The following is a 15658-nucleotide window of genomic DNA, read 5'->3' as shown; positions in this document are numbered from 1 at the left end:
CTGAGTGAGTGAGCCTGGAGGTGAAACGACACCCCCCCCCAAACTCCTAATCTCACAGCAACAGGAATTAAGCAAAACGACAAAATATAAACATGTTACACTAGCAGTTTAACTGAACCATAATTTCAGAAAATGTGTCACTGAGATGCATGAAGTAGGGGAGCAAAGTGTAACCTAAACTGAAATACACTCACACAAGGCGTAATATGCATTTTGAATGACAAGTTTATTGAGAACAGGCACTTAAAATATTTTCATTAAATGTTAGGTGTGGCAGTTTTGAACTGCAAAATTCTTTCCAATGCACAAAAAGATTTAACAAAAAACACCTATTCAACACTTAAAAGAGGCAATTCCATGCTCTGAACAGCTCTGCAAACATGTGAGTACCGCCATTTTGGAGACAACTATGCAGGAAAGTTCCTTATAATCAACCCATTACCATCTGCAAATAGATGCAGTCAATCTGGAAAACACAAAGTGGCTGGAGTAAATTTTGTGTCAGACTAATGCCCAGGCTTGAAAGCCATTTACACAAAGACACACATTCAGCATTCTGTCCATTTCGCAAACTAGCCTGACCAGCTGAGGGTTACCGTCTAAACATCGTATACGTGCATATTCATTCCAATCCGGTTTCAGTCTGAGAAAAGAAAAAGCAGCCCTAACCAGTTAAGTTTGCTTAAGTACAGCTCTAATTTTGACATAAACCGTTAGAACGGAGCTGCTGGCATTAAATAAGAGGCACGGATCTGTGGGATTTTGACTCGGGTAACTCATAACTGGCACGAACAAAGTAACTTCATATGAAAAGTAATATAAACATTTTTGATTAAAAACAATTTCATGAAACGAAAGCTTAATTGTTGTCAAGTACAGTTTTTATTATTAGCTGAGCACGGAAGTAGTTTCATGCCCGACTATAATCAGATGGCGTCTCCTGCATTGGTTTTCTTACCTCTACGGGCGCTGGCAACGCAGTGTCTGAAGTACCTACCGCCACTAGATGGCGCCAAAATCAATTCTAATGTACTAGACTTTATACGGAAATGTACTGACTCGGAGCGCAGAAACGGCACAAACACAAGCCGGAAACACAAAATTAAAGTAGGTACATAGGAGAGTGAAGGCAGCTGGTGACGTTAGAACTTTTTCTCCATATTAAAGTGCTTTTAGTATTGTTAAAATACAATCACATAATCATGTGCACTTGCGTGCACGCAAGCTGACACACAAACACAAATTTTTTACATTCCAGTGCTTTAGGAGTGTCATACACATTTTCTCAAGTAACTAAGTTCCAATCAGTGTACTACTGCTGTTAGTACAATAGATAGACAAATGTAAATATGCAACTTTGTATAACAATGCATTCTCATAAGCACCGATCAAGAAATATCTCATTTTTAAGATATTCCTTTTATGCTCTGGCACTTCGTTTTGAATACCGTCTACTGATTATTCTTATGAAATATCTTCTGTGTGCTGCTACCATGTGCTTTGTGGTTTTTTCTACTTTATCTGCTAACACCACACACACACACACGCTCACACACACACACAGCATGACCTCAGCTTCTAAAAGAGAATTTAGCATTCTTTCATTGTCCTGTGGTGAAGTTCATTACATTTGTGCCACTAGGACAACTTTTATTAAAGTGTACAATGTGCTTTTCTGGGCACCTTCCTTTCTCTAGTCCTGGAGGCCACCAGTGCGTCAAGGTTTGACAGATTTCAAAATGAGGCCTTAAGCCCGGAATATGATGGAAATGTTGAACTGTTTCAGTCTATGGTTCATTTAGTGCTGTCAGGGAGTTAAGCTTCAGGGTTTAAGAAAGATCAGGAGATGCTGGTCTACGCATAGCCCTGCAGATGCTGTGAAAAGCTGAAAACGGCGAGTCAAGAAACAGTGACCCCTGCAGGGCACTCCGGGGTACAGGAGTCCCGCTGTGCCACAATATTCCCAAACAACACAGAAATCATTCTACAGCCCCTTCAGGATACACAAATGGCCTTCTCTCACTCATTAAATCATTATTTGGAAAGAAAAACACCAATGAAACACTCAATGGCAATGCAGTTTCTTCTCCATTTCCAACAAAGTCTAGGTAAGATAAAACGATAAAAACACAAGGGAGACCAGAACTATCATTTTAAAAAAGCCTCAACAGTCAGTCGGACAAGCATGAGCACGAAACTGGAGTGTTTACTCCAGTCGTGCTTGTACAAGCTACCTGTCACCATGCTACACGTTGCTGATACGGACGCTAAGTGGACTGCTGTCTCTAGGCCTCACTCGTTCTTCCCCCCTTTCCCTGTAGCTCTGCTCTAGGCGCATCTTTTCTGGGTCCGCCCCTTCAGTGACTCCGCCCCCAGGCTGTCCATGTGGGGGTGGGCTCTGGGCGGGGATCTGCTTGAACAGAGGCTGGGTCTTGGTCTTGGCCACCTTGTCGAAGAAGGAGAAGTCAGCCACGTACTTCCCGGAGGGCGAAAGGGAGACCACAGGTGGGAACTCGTAGCCCCAAAGGATCTCGTCAGGTAGGTAGGAGGTGCGCACTTGGCAGGTGGCAGACGTGGGCTCTACTGTCGCACTCAGGATCACCAGCAGCTCGAAGTCGGCCAGCTCGGGGTCTGTCCATCCCCCACCTGTACAGAGAAGAGCAGGACCTGCTGCTTCATAATGAAAGGTGAGCTGAAAGGCCGGCATCAGTGTGAAGGCATGCAGTAGATGCACATTCACCGTCATACTCAAACACATGGTGGACTTACAGGCAGACATGCTTTACAAGCACAGCTACTTGGTCCCCCCCAGGGATCATTCCCCACCCCCCCTACTGCCCACCTGCATCAACAACCACACTCAGTACACCGCCCACCTGTAAAAACAGTCTCGCGCATGACTCTGGCACACTTTGGAATCCGGCAGTGATAGTCGGGAGGAATTCATACACACATACAAACACACACTCTCACATGCACACACACACACACGGTCCTGTAATCATATCTTTTTGGGGACCACTCATTCATTTCTGTCGGAAAAATGCTAATGCTAACTATGTCAACCTTAATGCCGACCCATAACAATAACCATAAGTGACCAAACAAAATACAAGAGATTTTGCATTTTTAGTTTTTTTCATTGCAGTCACAGATTTTTATAAAATAGAGTTTTCCCAGGAAACTGGTCCCCATAAGGTAAAAAAAATGGGTATTCATCACGTTGTGGGGACATCACAAGGTAAGGTATACCTGGACCGCACACAGATACACACCGAACTTTGTGTCTCGATCTTCTGCCCCATCCACCCAACCACAAACAAAAAAAAGTGGTTTTGCTCAAGTTATAATTTTTCTAAATTTTATAAGAGAAACCTTTACACACATGTAGCCTAACACTGCACACCTTCATTCACACTGCACACCTCCATTCACACTGCACGCCTCCATTCACCACCCATTCACACTGCACTCCTCCATTCACACAGTCACATTTTACCCCTCCATTCACACATTCACACTGCACACCTCCATTCTGGCATTCACACTGCCCCCAACACACATACACTGTGCTCTTAGACACACAGGCTATGGGTAAACTCCACCTGTCCTACCTGATTCTAACATCTCCCCACTACCCCCCGTCATACCCTTGGCGGCCCAGGGTCGCAAGGGGCTGCTCTCGTCAATCACGTGGTAGAAGGTGAGGGGCAGGATGAGGAAGGGGCTGTCACTGGAGGTGTCCACCTGGAAGGGGACATTCCTCTGGTCCAGGCGTACTGTCTCACCCTCCTTGGTCAAAGAGGTCTGCAGAAGCTTCCCAGTCACCTGAAGGAGACACATGCACAAATACACACACACACATAATGTCAGTTTTGGACACAAACCAACTTAGAGAAGATGGGTCCACAGATAAATCCTGTAAAAAAATGCCAATAACTGTAATTATAATGATATATATAGCAATGTCACTGACACATACAGACACACACAATAACATACACTGTGCAGACCCAAATAAATTGTGTAAATTCACACACCAAAATGTGCATTAGCACATAAGCACCTGCACAGCCGGTACAGACTGTGTGGACACTCAGGGACACAAAGGGATACACACAGGGAACACATGGATACAGAGGGATACACAGATAGACACAAAGAGAAACACACTGGTACACACAGAGAGATACAATGGGACATAAAGAAAGTCATATGGAGGCACACACAGAGGGACACATGGAGAGTCACACAGAGAGATACAATGGGACATGCAGAAAGACATACAGAGGGCACAAAGAGGAACACATGGAGAGTCACACAGAGATACAACAGGACATACAGAAAGACACACAGAGGAATACACTGGGACAAGAGAGATACACAGACAGACACAATGGAACACACAGAGAGATACAACGGGACACATGGAGAGTCACACAGAGATACAATGCAACATAGAGAAAGACATACAGGGGGAAACACAGAGTCACACAAAGAGATACAATGGGGCATACAGAACGACAAACAGAGGGACATACAGAAAGACACACAAAGGGACAAAGAGAGATACAATGGGACACACTGAGAGTCACACAGAGATACAATGCAACATACAGAAAGACATACAGGGGGAAACACAGAGTCACAGAAAGAGATTCAATGGGGCATACAGAACGACAAACAGAGGGACACACAGAGGGACACAAGGAGAGTCAAACAGAAAGATACAATGGGACACACAGAAATACATACAGAGGGACACAGAGAGAGACACATATAGAGTCAAACAAAGAGATACAATGGGACACACAGAAAGACATACAGAGGGACACACAGAGAGACACAATGGGACATACAGAAAGACATACAAAGGGAGACACAGAGTCACACAAAAAGATACAATGGGGCATACAGAAAGACAAACAGAGGGACATACAGAGAGATACAATGGGACATGCAGAAAGACATACAGAGGGCACAAAGAGGAACACATGGAGAGTCACACAGAGATACAACAGGACATACAGAAAGACACACAGAGGAATACACTGGGACAAGAGAGATACACAGACAGACACAATGGAACACACAGAGAGATACAACGGGACACATGGAGAGTCACACAGAGATACAATGCAACATAGAGAAAGACATACAGGGGGAAACACAGAGTCACACAAAGAGATACAATGGGGCATACAGAACGACAAACAGAGGGACATACAGAAAGACACACAAAGGGACAAAGAGAGATACAATGGGACACACTGAGAGTCACACAGAGATACAATGCAACATACAGAAAGACATACAGGGGGAAACACAGAGTCACAGAAAGAGATTCAATGGGGCATACAGAACGACAAACAGAGGGACACACAGAGGGACACAAGGAGAGTCAAACAGAAAGATACAATGGGACACACAGAAATACATACAGAGGGACACAGAGAGAGACACATATAGAGTCAAACAAAGAGATACAATGGGACACACAGAAAGACATACAGAGGGACACACAGAGAGACACAATGGGACATACAGAAAGACATACAAAGGGAGACACAGAGTCACACAAAAAGATACAATGGGGCATACAGAAAGACAAACAGAGGGACATACAGAGAGATACAATGGGACACATGGAGAGTCACACAGAAATACAACAGGACATACAGAAAGACACACAGAGGGACACAAGGAGAGTCAAACAGAGATACAATGGGACATACAGAAAGACATACAGAGGGACACACAGAGGGACACACAGAGGGACACAAGGGGACACACAGAGTGACGCACAGAGGGATACATGGGGCTGGCCATCCACCTGGCATCCCAGAAGGAGGCTCTTGCGCATGTTGGCCACTCGGATCATGAGGCAGGGTCGGCCCTCATGGTTGGACACCACCGCATGCTGGCTGAACTTCACCGTCTCCCCTCGCTTCTTAGGCCGTGCCACCTGTGTGGCAAATGGGGTGGTGGGGGGGCTCACAAATCTCACTCGGCACCATAGGCAGATGCAAAAACAAGGTGTCATGTTTTTTGCTAAATATACTACTAAGTGACACTGTGATATATGGCCTAAACTACCTTGGCGAGGAAGGTGCCAGTGATGAAGATCTCCATCACCATGGTAATGACAAGTTGGAGGATGAGGAGGATGATGGCGACAGGGCACTCTTCAGTGATGCACCGGAAGCCGTAGCCAATAGTGGTCTGAGACTCCAGGGAGAAGAGGAAGGCGCCTGTCAGGGTCTGCATCTGCATCACGCACGGGGTGTGATTCGACGGGGGGTCAAACTCTGCCAAGGAAAGGAGGCGGGGTGCGGGACAGGGTCACACCTGACAGCAAGATGTGTTTGACAGCACTTATATTAGGGAGCACTGTTACTCTCTCTTGTGTAGCCCAACCCTACATCTGTAGGAGAATACTTGGCAAAGGACATAAGCCTATTATGGCAATAATAATGTGAATATGGAGGAGAAGAATCTGGGAATGTCATTTGCCTGAATTTCTGAACTATTTCAATTTGAATTTTAGAATTTAATGATCAGTTATTTTTGACACACCACAGCACACAGTGCACAACAACAAAATGTGTCCTCTGCATTTAACCCATATGTGACATCGTGACACAGCAGGGGGCAGCTAATTCAGCACCCAGGGGTGGCACCTTGCTCAGGGTAAATTGAGTCTGCAATGTTTCAATTACAAGTGCTCTTCCCTAACCATTAACTGCCCACAAAAGCAGCTCTCCACTAAAATATTTCGAAAGATTTATATAGGATGAAGAGAGACCCGAGTGTGTAAACTAGGTCTCTAAAATTCAATAATTGAAATTACTCATGGTCTCAAAGTAACCACTAGAATGTATGGAAATATTGCCAAGATAGAACAGAATGACTTTATCGCCAACAAAGTTCAATCTTCACATAACCCATCTTGGACTCCTGAGACACGGACATTCACTGATGACTGAAGTTTGGGGTCAGAGCACAGGGTCAGTCATTTATCTGGAGCATTTTTTTAGTCTTGAGGGCCAAATGGCACCGGGAAGCTTTCCGATCCCAGACACAGAGGCCTAACCCGTAGGGACGCACGAATGTCCCGGTCTTGGCCAGGCATGAACACCTCTGTAGCTGTGAGTGAGTTTGTCGCTCATCCAGTCTGTGCCTCCAAGCCTCCGGGCCACTTGGACTCACCCAGCAGGTCTCCGTGAACGAGGGCCACCAAGTACCACAGCACCCCAAACAGGAACCAGGTTCCGGCGAAGGTGGCGGAGAACAGGAAGAACTTGTAGCGCCACTGCATGTCCAAGAAGGTGGTCCAGAGGTCGCGTAGGTAGAGCGCCCCACGCCCGCTGACGTGGTCGATGCGCACGTTGCTCCGGCCATCCTTGGAGAGCACGCGCCGACGCCTCCGCAGCGCCCCCTGTCCGCCGACGATGCCCCCTGTAAGTAGAGGCTTCAGCACATCTGTCTGGGTCGTCTGAGAATGGCACACCTTCTGGGGGGAGGTGCTCTGGGAGTTGGGGGGTGTGGCTGAGGTCATCTCTGTGGGGTCAGCACAGGGGAAGTTTGGTCGTCACACACACAACAGAGCCAAGTCCGATCAATTGCAATCAGTATTTATTAAGTGTATCAATGTGTAAAAAAAGCAGGCAAAATGATGTGGGACAGCGAGGGACGAATCCACAACTTTCTCCCTCATTAGCAAAAATGGCAGTTTTTTTGTGCTACTGTGCAGATCGATTCCGGGCAAACACGAAGGAAAAAGGCATGCTTTATTCTCCGTGAGAGGAACCTTTAACTGGCAAACATGGGGCAAAGGACAAATTTTCAACTGGGAATTGAAGCAGGCAAACATTTCATCTGGCAAGGGTAGAAATTTGTACTTGAATTGGCCCATTATTGGTCTTTCCCAGTCTCGCCTTGTTGTCCGCCAGGGTTACCTCCCAGGCACCCTCTAGCCGCACTTGTTCCTTGTTACACTATCTCTCTGTTTCCCACACTCTCTTTTCACCTGATTTCAGCCCCACCCTTCATCTTGGTGGAATGCCCTCCCCAGCTCGGGTTTGCACCTCTGCGTCTCGCCCTTTCAGGGGAAGACCCGACGCTAACTCTCAGGAGGGGGCAAGCTTACATCCCCCCTTTCAGCCAGAAAAGAGCGAGTGCAAGCACAGCCCTAAACCTCCACTCCTTTCCGCTGCCTTCACCTCTCCAGGTCCTAGGAGGCGAAATGAAATTAATGAATAAAGCTTTCAATCATGTACATATATACACAGACACAGTGTATGTGCATGTGTAGCACCCCCAACTTAACTTGGTGCTTACACAGGGAGTGTTGTGTACAAGCCCGTTACTATGACAACAGCCTCCCGGAGTCTTTTAGCTTAGTCAGATGAACACTTTTGCCGGAGGGATTTTTTCATGATACGCATACAGCTACTGGTGTCATGGCAAACAAAGATGAGTGGATATAAACAGGACGGGGGGGGGGGGGGGGGTGGCGAGTGGCTTGAACTGCGATGTTTCAGGGGGAATGAAGCACGCGGGGGTTGGGGGGGGGGGGGCTGTAAATCTAGCAGCGAGAACAAAAGCACATCCACAAAGCTGCCCTTGTCTGTCTCACTATCCAACTCTTCTTCATTCACAACTTTCTCCCCCAGCACGAATTAGATCTGTATAAATCAACCAATAAATATTATTCAACAGCTGCAGGACTTCAAGAATAAGAACTGGTAATTATAATAATGGTTCTCTGCAGCAACAGCCACAAATCAAAGCACTATCTGAAGCAGCGGGGTAATCTGAGTCTGGTCAGATGGCTTACTTTCTGTCCCTCTGGTGACTACATTTCAGGCTCCTCTCATTCCTGGATAGAGCAGATAATCATTTTCCCCTTTGAATGGCACAGGGAACCACAGGGAAGGTTCCACCTCCCAAATGCAGCTTTTCTTAAGAGTTTATTCCCTTCCAGGAGACTCATCTCCCAGGCGTGTCACCACAACACCAAGGTAAGCGGACAGCAAGAGTAAAACGTCCAGGTCTCCATCCTGTAGCTTGGAGATCAAAGCTGGTAGCTTCAGCTTTGACAGCAGCCCTGTCACGCAAGGTCACAGAAGCGTTGGGGCCCCCCTGCCCTCCCCCACATCAGCTACCATTCCCCATGTGACGAATCGCTGTTTTTTGTCAGTTATGCTCCCGGTAAATTTAGCATGCAACTCAATAGCATGTTTCTTTATGCCAAACACAATGAATTGCCTTTTGAAGTAAATAATGCGTTTATACCGTGTTTACACAGCCCCTCGTCCTCCCCACAGCCCCCACTGGGGTTCGAGTTCAATTCCAAACGGAGGCCCTAAGGTTAGGAAGGAATGTTAATCAAAATACAGTGGAGAGAAAGGAAACGATTGTTGTGTGGAGAATAATCACCAGGCAGAATGTGAAGAAGAGGAAGAGTGAATTATCTGGGAATTTGAGGGGTCGAAGGATCTAAGAATGAGGGATCGAGCTACTTTTCATGTGTGCAGGCAGTTGTGCCTGCTGGTACTGCCTGCATTTTCATCAGTGTCCACTGGGGGCGCTGCTGAGCCGACAGTTCTGACCTCCGACCTTCCTGCTGGGCTTCAGCCTACTCAGCCAAGCATGTGCCTCCCTGACCTATTCGCAGTGGACAGCCATGCACGGGGAACGCACACGCACACATAGCAGTGCATGCGGAGAAGCCCTCTGTCACGCACACACACACACACACAGTATCAGTACACAGTGATGACATGTGACAGCCATCATTACCACACCGATAGTAAACTACTACCCTGTCTCAATGTTCCACCCAAGTCCTTCTAATGCACAGACGTCAACGAAACCCACAGCATTTCTTGGTTTCCAACTCAACCGCAACATTGACAAGACAGATAGGATCTGCAAAGTTAGCAGATTATCAAAAGCTGCCCAGGCATGATGACTAAAATCCCTAACATCGTGTGCAGCCAGTGTGATCAGCACGGCTGCATTCCAACTTGCGATATTTCATTCATGCCATCGGTACCTTACGGTTACTAAATTAAATCCTGCATCCATTTCTGAAAAAAACACCAAAGCAAAGAGGCTTTACATCATCAGCTACAATACTGGCTGTTCGACAAAACGCATTCCTGAAAAGCAGCCGAAATTGCCAAAACTTCAACAGCAGGCTTAGTGGCATAATCACCGATAGTTACTCTGCCGTTCTCTTCCTCCGTCCACTTCATCCCTATCTTGCCTCCTAAGTTTTGCTATCGCCGGTCCTCCATGTCTCTGCCGTTTTCGCTGGTGTCTCTCCCTTCCTCTCTCACTCGCTTTTGCTGCTTCTCCCTCCCTCCCATGTGGACAAGAATCCTTTGTTTAGAAGAAAGATGAAAGGGACAAAGGACACCATTGAGAAGGGGGGGGGCAGAGTTGTGTGTGTGTGTGTGTGTGTGTGTGTGTGTGTGTGTGAGAGTTAAAGAGAGAGCTGGTTGGGGGGGTGCTGGAGGGAGCCGAGGAAGAGAGACAGACACGGATTTGTGACAAAGAGACCCTCGTTAGTATTCCAGAGTGCTGGGTAATCCTGCACAACCAGGCCTGCTGCTAACCCTCCTTCATCGAAGAGGCCCAGAGAGGAACGCATACCCCCGCAGAGCGGGCACATGAGCATTCTGCAACACCCCCCCCCCCCCCCAAGCTGACAGCGGCCTCCACAAGGCTATCCCAGTCAGTGAACCCCAGTCCTCCGTGGCCCAATTGACCATGCCGTGACCATGACCTGGAAATATGCAGGGAAGGAGAGCTGGGCGGGAAGCCACGTGAAGGAGCAGCGAGGAGCAGCGAGGAGCAGTGAGAAGGTCGAGGGGAGATGTTCGCTGGAGGATCTGGCTGCCTGAGGTGTGCCCTGTGCCACCCTTCAAACTCCTGTCACTTAAGCAGATTTTCTAACTGCCTTACTGCCAATCACACTGTGGAAAAAGCACGTTAAAAATCAGTGTAACACTGAAGCATTTAACTCACAATTTAAAATGCAGCTAAAAAGGTCTGACCTATTAGAATGAATGCAAACTAGCATTAAGTGTCAGGCAAGGCAAGTTTATTTATGTGGCACAATTCAGATGCAAGGCAATTCAAAGTCTATAAAAAGGACACTGAAAGGGATGGTTGTTAAACACCACAAATGGCTTCAATATTTGCCACAGATCTGAATCAGTACCCCTGTGACCCACTCACAACAAATATTGCATGTCTTGCTCAGGCTGCCTTTGAGAGACCTTCTAGGATGATTACCTAGGGAGCACAGAACCTGGACTGCTAAGTAAAACTCTGTTCCCTTGGGGGCTCCCGTAACCCGAGATGATAATGCCTCTAAAAAAACACAAGAATGGCTTCAAGAACACCAGGACAAAGTCATCCGCCTTCCACAACGTCCTCGGTCACCACATCTAAACATCACTGAACTTTTATGGGAAGTTCAGGAATGCAGAGTGCAAAGCAGATTTCCACCTCCTTCATCCCTCAAAGAGCTGTAGGCTGCTCTTCTTGAAGAATGGCTCAATATTCCACAGCCTACAGGTCAGCACTAGTGGTGACAGCATTCCAAGAAGGGCTGAAGACAAAGGGTGGCCCTATCACTTATTTGATGCTTAATTTTATTACATTGTTAGGCGATTCTTTACTTTTGTCCACCACATATGTGTTTCTGGACATCATGGAGAAGAACTTGCAAGCTTCTGGCCACTGCAGTAACGTTCTGGCATCGCCGAGGAACCACGTTGACCATCCGCAGTGCCGGCATTCCACAACTCCACGCTACCCGATTCATATTTATTCATCATCGCTCCATTCATTCATTATGCATTCACGTTTATCCACCGGCCATCTGCGTGTACTCTCAGAGTGGGCCCACGCAGGTCCGACAAAGCCCGGCCAGGGTGGCCAACAACATCGGAAGCTACCGCTCACACACTGAGCCAGATTATCTGCATCCTAAATCTGCTAATTTGACCTAATGAGGCTCGAAGCCCCTCAGTCAGTGGTTCAGCATAAAAACATGAGCTTTCCTCATAAGTCCGAACGAGCCGAACCCGAGCCTCCCCGTTCACCGCCTTCATGCTCTGAACCTGTTCTGCTTTCCTAATCGCTGATTCACATACATTATTACCTTCACTAAAGAGTCTGTGAAAAGCAATTCACACAGCCACAAAACAGTGTTTTACGCTTGTTGGTTCCTGGCTGTTAAATACAAAACAAGTGTCAATAAAACGCTCCCACGTGTTTCATTAATTATCAGTTAAAGGAACAAACTTGCGACCTAATGCCGTGCCAGCTCTTTCCAAAGTCCTGCCGTGTCTTTGTCGATGAATTTCCACCGAGCGGAAGGCGGTCTTTGTGAGAACGGATGCCCAGAGACACACACAGAAATAGAGAGACAGATTTAGAAAGTGATTCAGGTACCAAAGAAATGACGTATACAGATATAAACAGTGATTATTTAAACTGTGAGTTTGCAAGTGATGTCACCGGTTCCATTCATCCATCGACTTATCTTGGTCAAGTGATGAATTTCCATTTGATTCAGTTTACAGTTGCGAGGGATCACGAACAGGGTCGGCCTGTCTGAGACATTAGTACTCTGCATAACTTAGTTGCACCAAAGGGTATAATTTCAGTGGGTTACCCATCTCTTTATCAATGCCCCAAAAAACGACATTACAAGGGAATGTGTATAATTAAACTATTCCTGATCCTACAGATTCTCATTTACCTTTAAAAGTTAACAATGATGCTGACAGTAAGATAATAATTGAAACATCTAGAATGTGTCTTATATGTGATTTATTCCGCGCCTGAACGTAACAGTACATTGGAATACAGGTCACTCACTGTGAACATAAAGTGCACTGGAATACAGGACACTCACTGTGAACATAAAGTGCACTGGAATACAGGACACTTACTGTGAAAAGTGCACTGGAATACAGGTCACTCACTGTGAACATACAGTGCACTGGAATACAGGTCACTCACTGTGAACATAAAGTGCACTGGAATACAGGACACTTACTGTGAAAAGTGCACTGGAATACAGGTCACTCACTGTGAACATAAAGTGCAGTGGAATACAGGTCACTCACTGTGAACATACAGTGCACTGGAATACAGGTCACTCGCTGTGAACATAAAGTGCATTGGAATATAGGTCACTTACTGTGAACATACAGAGCATTTGAATACAAGAAAACAACTGAATGCAAATGTAATCCAGGTGTGGGACCGCCTGTGACATGAAATGTTTTCTAGAAAATTCTACTTGTGTCTTTAAATTGTGGGATGAATGCAGCAAAGATACACAGGCCATCATAAATGGATTATTTGTTGGATATAAACAGAGCTTTTAGTCAAGAAGCCGAAGATAAACATTTTCATTAAATCGCATTAGTTAAAGGACCATGCTCCATGTCCTTCTTGTTTCAAGAGAACCATCTGAGTACTAAGTCAATGTTTGGAAAATTATTTTTAAGAAGAAACTACAGAGGAGCCCTTGGTGAATGATTTTTGCTCAGAGAAATACAATGTGTTTCTGAAACTGACAGTGACAACATATAAAACTGTGAGTAGCTCGAGATGAAAGTAAAGCAACATTATTATTATCCATCCATCCATCCATCCATCCATTTTCCAAACCGCTTATCCTATTGGGTCGCGGGGGGTCCGGAGCCTATCCCGGAATCAATGGGCACGAGGCAGGGAACAACACAGGATGGGGGGCCAGCCCATCGCAGGGCACACTCACACACCATTCACTCACACATGCACACCTACGGGCAATTCAGCAACTCCAATTAGCCTCAGCATGTTTTTGGACTGTGGGGGGAAACCAGAGTACCCGGAGGAAACCCCACGACGACACGGGGAGAACATGCAAACTCCGCACACATGTGACCCAGGCGGAGACGCGAACCCGGGTCCCAGAGGTGTGAGGCGACAGTGCTAACCACTGCACCACCATGCCGCCCCCCATTATTATTATTATCATTATTATTACGTTTAATACAAGACAGTAAAATGTGTTTAAGTCAGACTTCTCAAAACACTTAGGTCTACTAAAAGATTAAAGATTTTTTTACCACATAATGATTGAGGGACTGAAAAAAAGAACACTGTTATACCTGCCTGAGTTGTGTTTTAATTAATGAGTTGTTTAGAAACAGAATGTTATTGAGGTACCCATGACACCAAATTACTACATTGTTGTCTTCTTCTAAAAAAGTGAGAGACTTCTGCCGGAAATGATACGCTGAACTCCTGCAAAGGCAACGGTTACATCTGGCTGTCTGTCAGCTAATATGACTGTTATAGAACCAGGAAATTAGCTTTCCAGGGCATATATAGGCTACAGTTAGAATGACGGGCTGTGTCTCCCCGCCATGCACGGTAATACATCTTCTAATACAGAAAACGTAAAGATATTGTACATTGCCAATGGGAAATTGTATTTGTAGTTTTTGAAGAAAGCTTATTAAATGATTTGAAACCATACAGCATGCATATACATATTGTACGAAAATAACATGAGAAAAAGAATCTTTGCTGTTTGCAACAGTATTCCGACAGGGAAGCCAACAGCGAACAGGTGAACAATGTTCAGCATCACGGGCGAAATGTTCGAATATTATTCGGATAGCATTCACGATTTCTTACCTGTTCGCTTGGATTCTTCTGCCACTGATATCAATGCAAATTATTATTAAGGCCTCAAAGAGATAAACAAAATGTGACCAGAAGGGTCTCTTCTACAAACGATCCTTTCGGAGTTCCCTGCACTTAGTGACTGTTTTATCACGTGCATGCCCACTAGTCTAATGCTTTACGTGTTTTATTTGTAGGTAGTTTACTTGTTTTAGTGCAGTACTGAGTTATTAAAGTGCAATCTGCGTGTCAGCTCGTACCGGTTGGACAGATGCGGAGCGCCGGCTACCGGAGCCCCAAGTCTTCTTTTCGCTCCCAGCGCAGCTGTACTTTCAACAGGAGTTTGTGTGTTTATATGAAGTCGTGTCGGCTTGCGTGTGTACCTTCTCTCTCGTTTCTCTCTCATTGAAAATGGAAAAAAAGAACTATTCAGTCACTTCCCCCCTCTCTCACAAGACCTTTTCAATTCATTAATTCAGCTCGCCACCCCCATTCTCTCCCCTCTGCTCCGCTCTTCTCTCCTCAACCTCCCTCTCTCTGCCCGTCTCTCCAGCCGTTTAAAGTACTTCGCATTACTGGGAGTTAAGCTTAAAACACTTGCTGTAAAATCCAATTACTGCTTTACGCTGTGCTGCGGACACGCGTGTGTTTTTCTGTCTGTGTGATCGGGGGCGTGTTGGTTATTCGGTGTATCGCTTGTTTGTATCTCTACATCCGAGGAGACCACTCAGACTGAAGCGTGAAAAATCTGCTTGAATGACTTAGAGAACGTATACTACCTTTTAAAGCGGAATACAACACTCCTGCAAAAGGGGAATGTAGACGTGGAAATTATAACACATACAGTAGTTAGGAATTAAGTGTTCTTTGGCTTTAGGGTTCCTGCAGAAGCATCCATCCATACATCCATCTATCTTCCAATGGTTTGTCCTGAACCTGAAAATATTAT

At 45.9% G+C, this 15658-nt stretch overlaps 1 protein-coding gene across 5 annotated transcripts; it reads right to left on the bottom strand.

Annotated features, from left to right (window-relative positions):
• Positions 1-207: 207 nt before the first annotated feature.
• LOC125740478 (ATP-sensitive inward rectifier potassium channel 10-like) lies at positions 208-15360 on the bottom strand. 5 transcript variants are annotated; one of them, XM_049011685.1, is made up of 7 exons: positions 14722-15360; positions 10223-10389; positions 7210-7560; positions 6097-6308; positions 5834-5965; positions 3615-3828; positions 208-2646 (listed from the first exon to the last, which is right to left on the bottom strand). In XM_049011685.1, exons 2-7 carry the CDS (start codon positions 10260-10262, stop codon positions 2246-2248), a joined length of 1350 nt encoding a protein of 449 aa, XP_048867642.1. In that variant the 5' UTR covers positions 10263-10389; positions 14722-15360; the 3' UTR covers positions 208-2245. The 5 variants fall into 5 exon arrangements, with proteins under 5 accessions (XP_048867642.1, XP_048867643.1, XP_048867646.1 ...); XM_049011686.1 differs by having other exon boundaries at positions 3651-3828; positions 14722-15357; XM_049011689.1 differs by having other exon boundaries at positions 10233-10389; positions 14970-15040.
• Positions 15361-15658: the final 298 nt, after the last annotated feature.

Source organism: Brienomyrus brachyistius, chromosome 4, assembly GCF_023856365.1.
Source record: "Brienomyrus brachyistius isolate T26 chromosome 4, BBRACH_0.4, whole genome shotgun sequence".
Lineage (NCBI taxonomy): Eukaryota > Metazoa > Chordata > Actinopteri > Osteoglossiformes > Mormyridae > Brienomyrus > Brienomyrus brachyistius.
Note: the sequence above shows the minus strand (reverse complement) of the source record. Positions and strands in the feature narration are given on the sequence as shown.

Coding starts and splice junctions, on each gene's coding strand:
- LOC125740478 (XM_049011685.1), bottom strand. CDS start 10,262: ATGAAGTGGACGGAGGAAGAGAACGGCAGAGTAACTATCG. Junction 5,966..6,096: donor CTGGCACCTTCCTCGCCAAG/GTAGTTTAGGCC, acceptor TTTGCCACACAG/GTGGCACGGCCTAAGAAGCG. Junction 3,829..5,833: donor GCCTCCTTCTGGGATGCCAG/GTGGATGGCCAG, acceptor TGTCTCCTTCAG/GTGACTGGGAAGCTTCTGCA.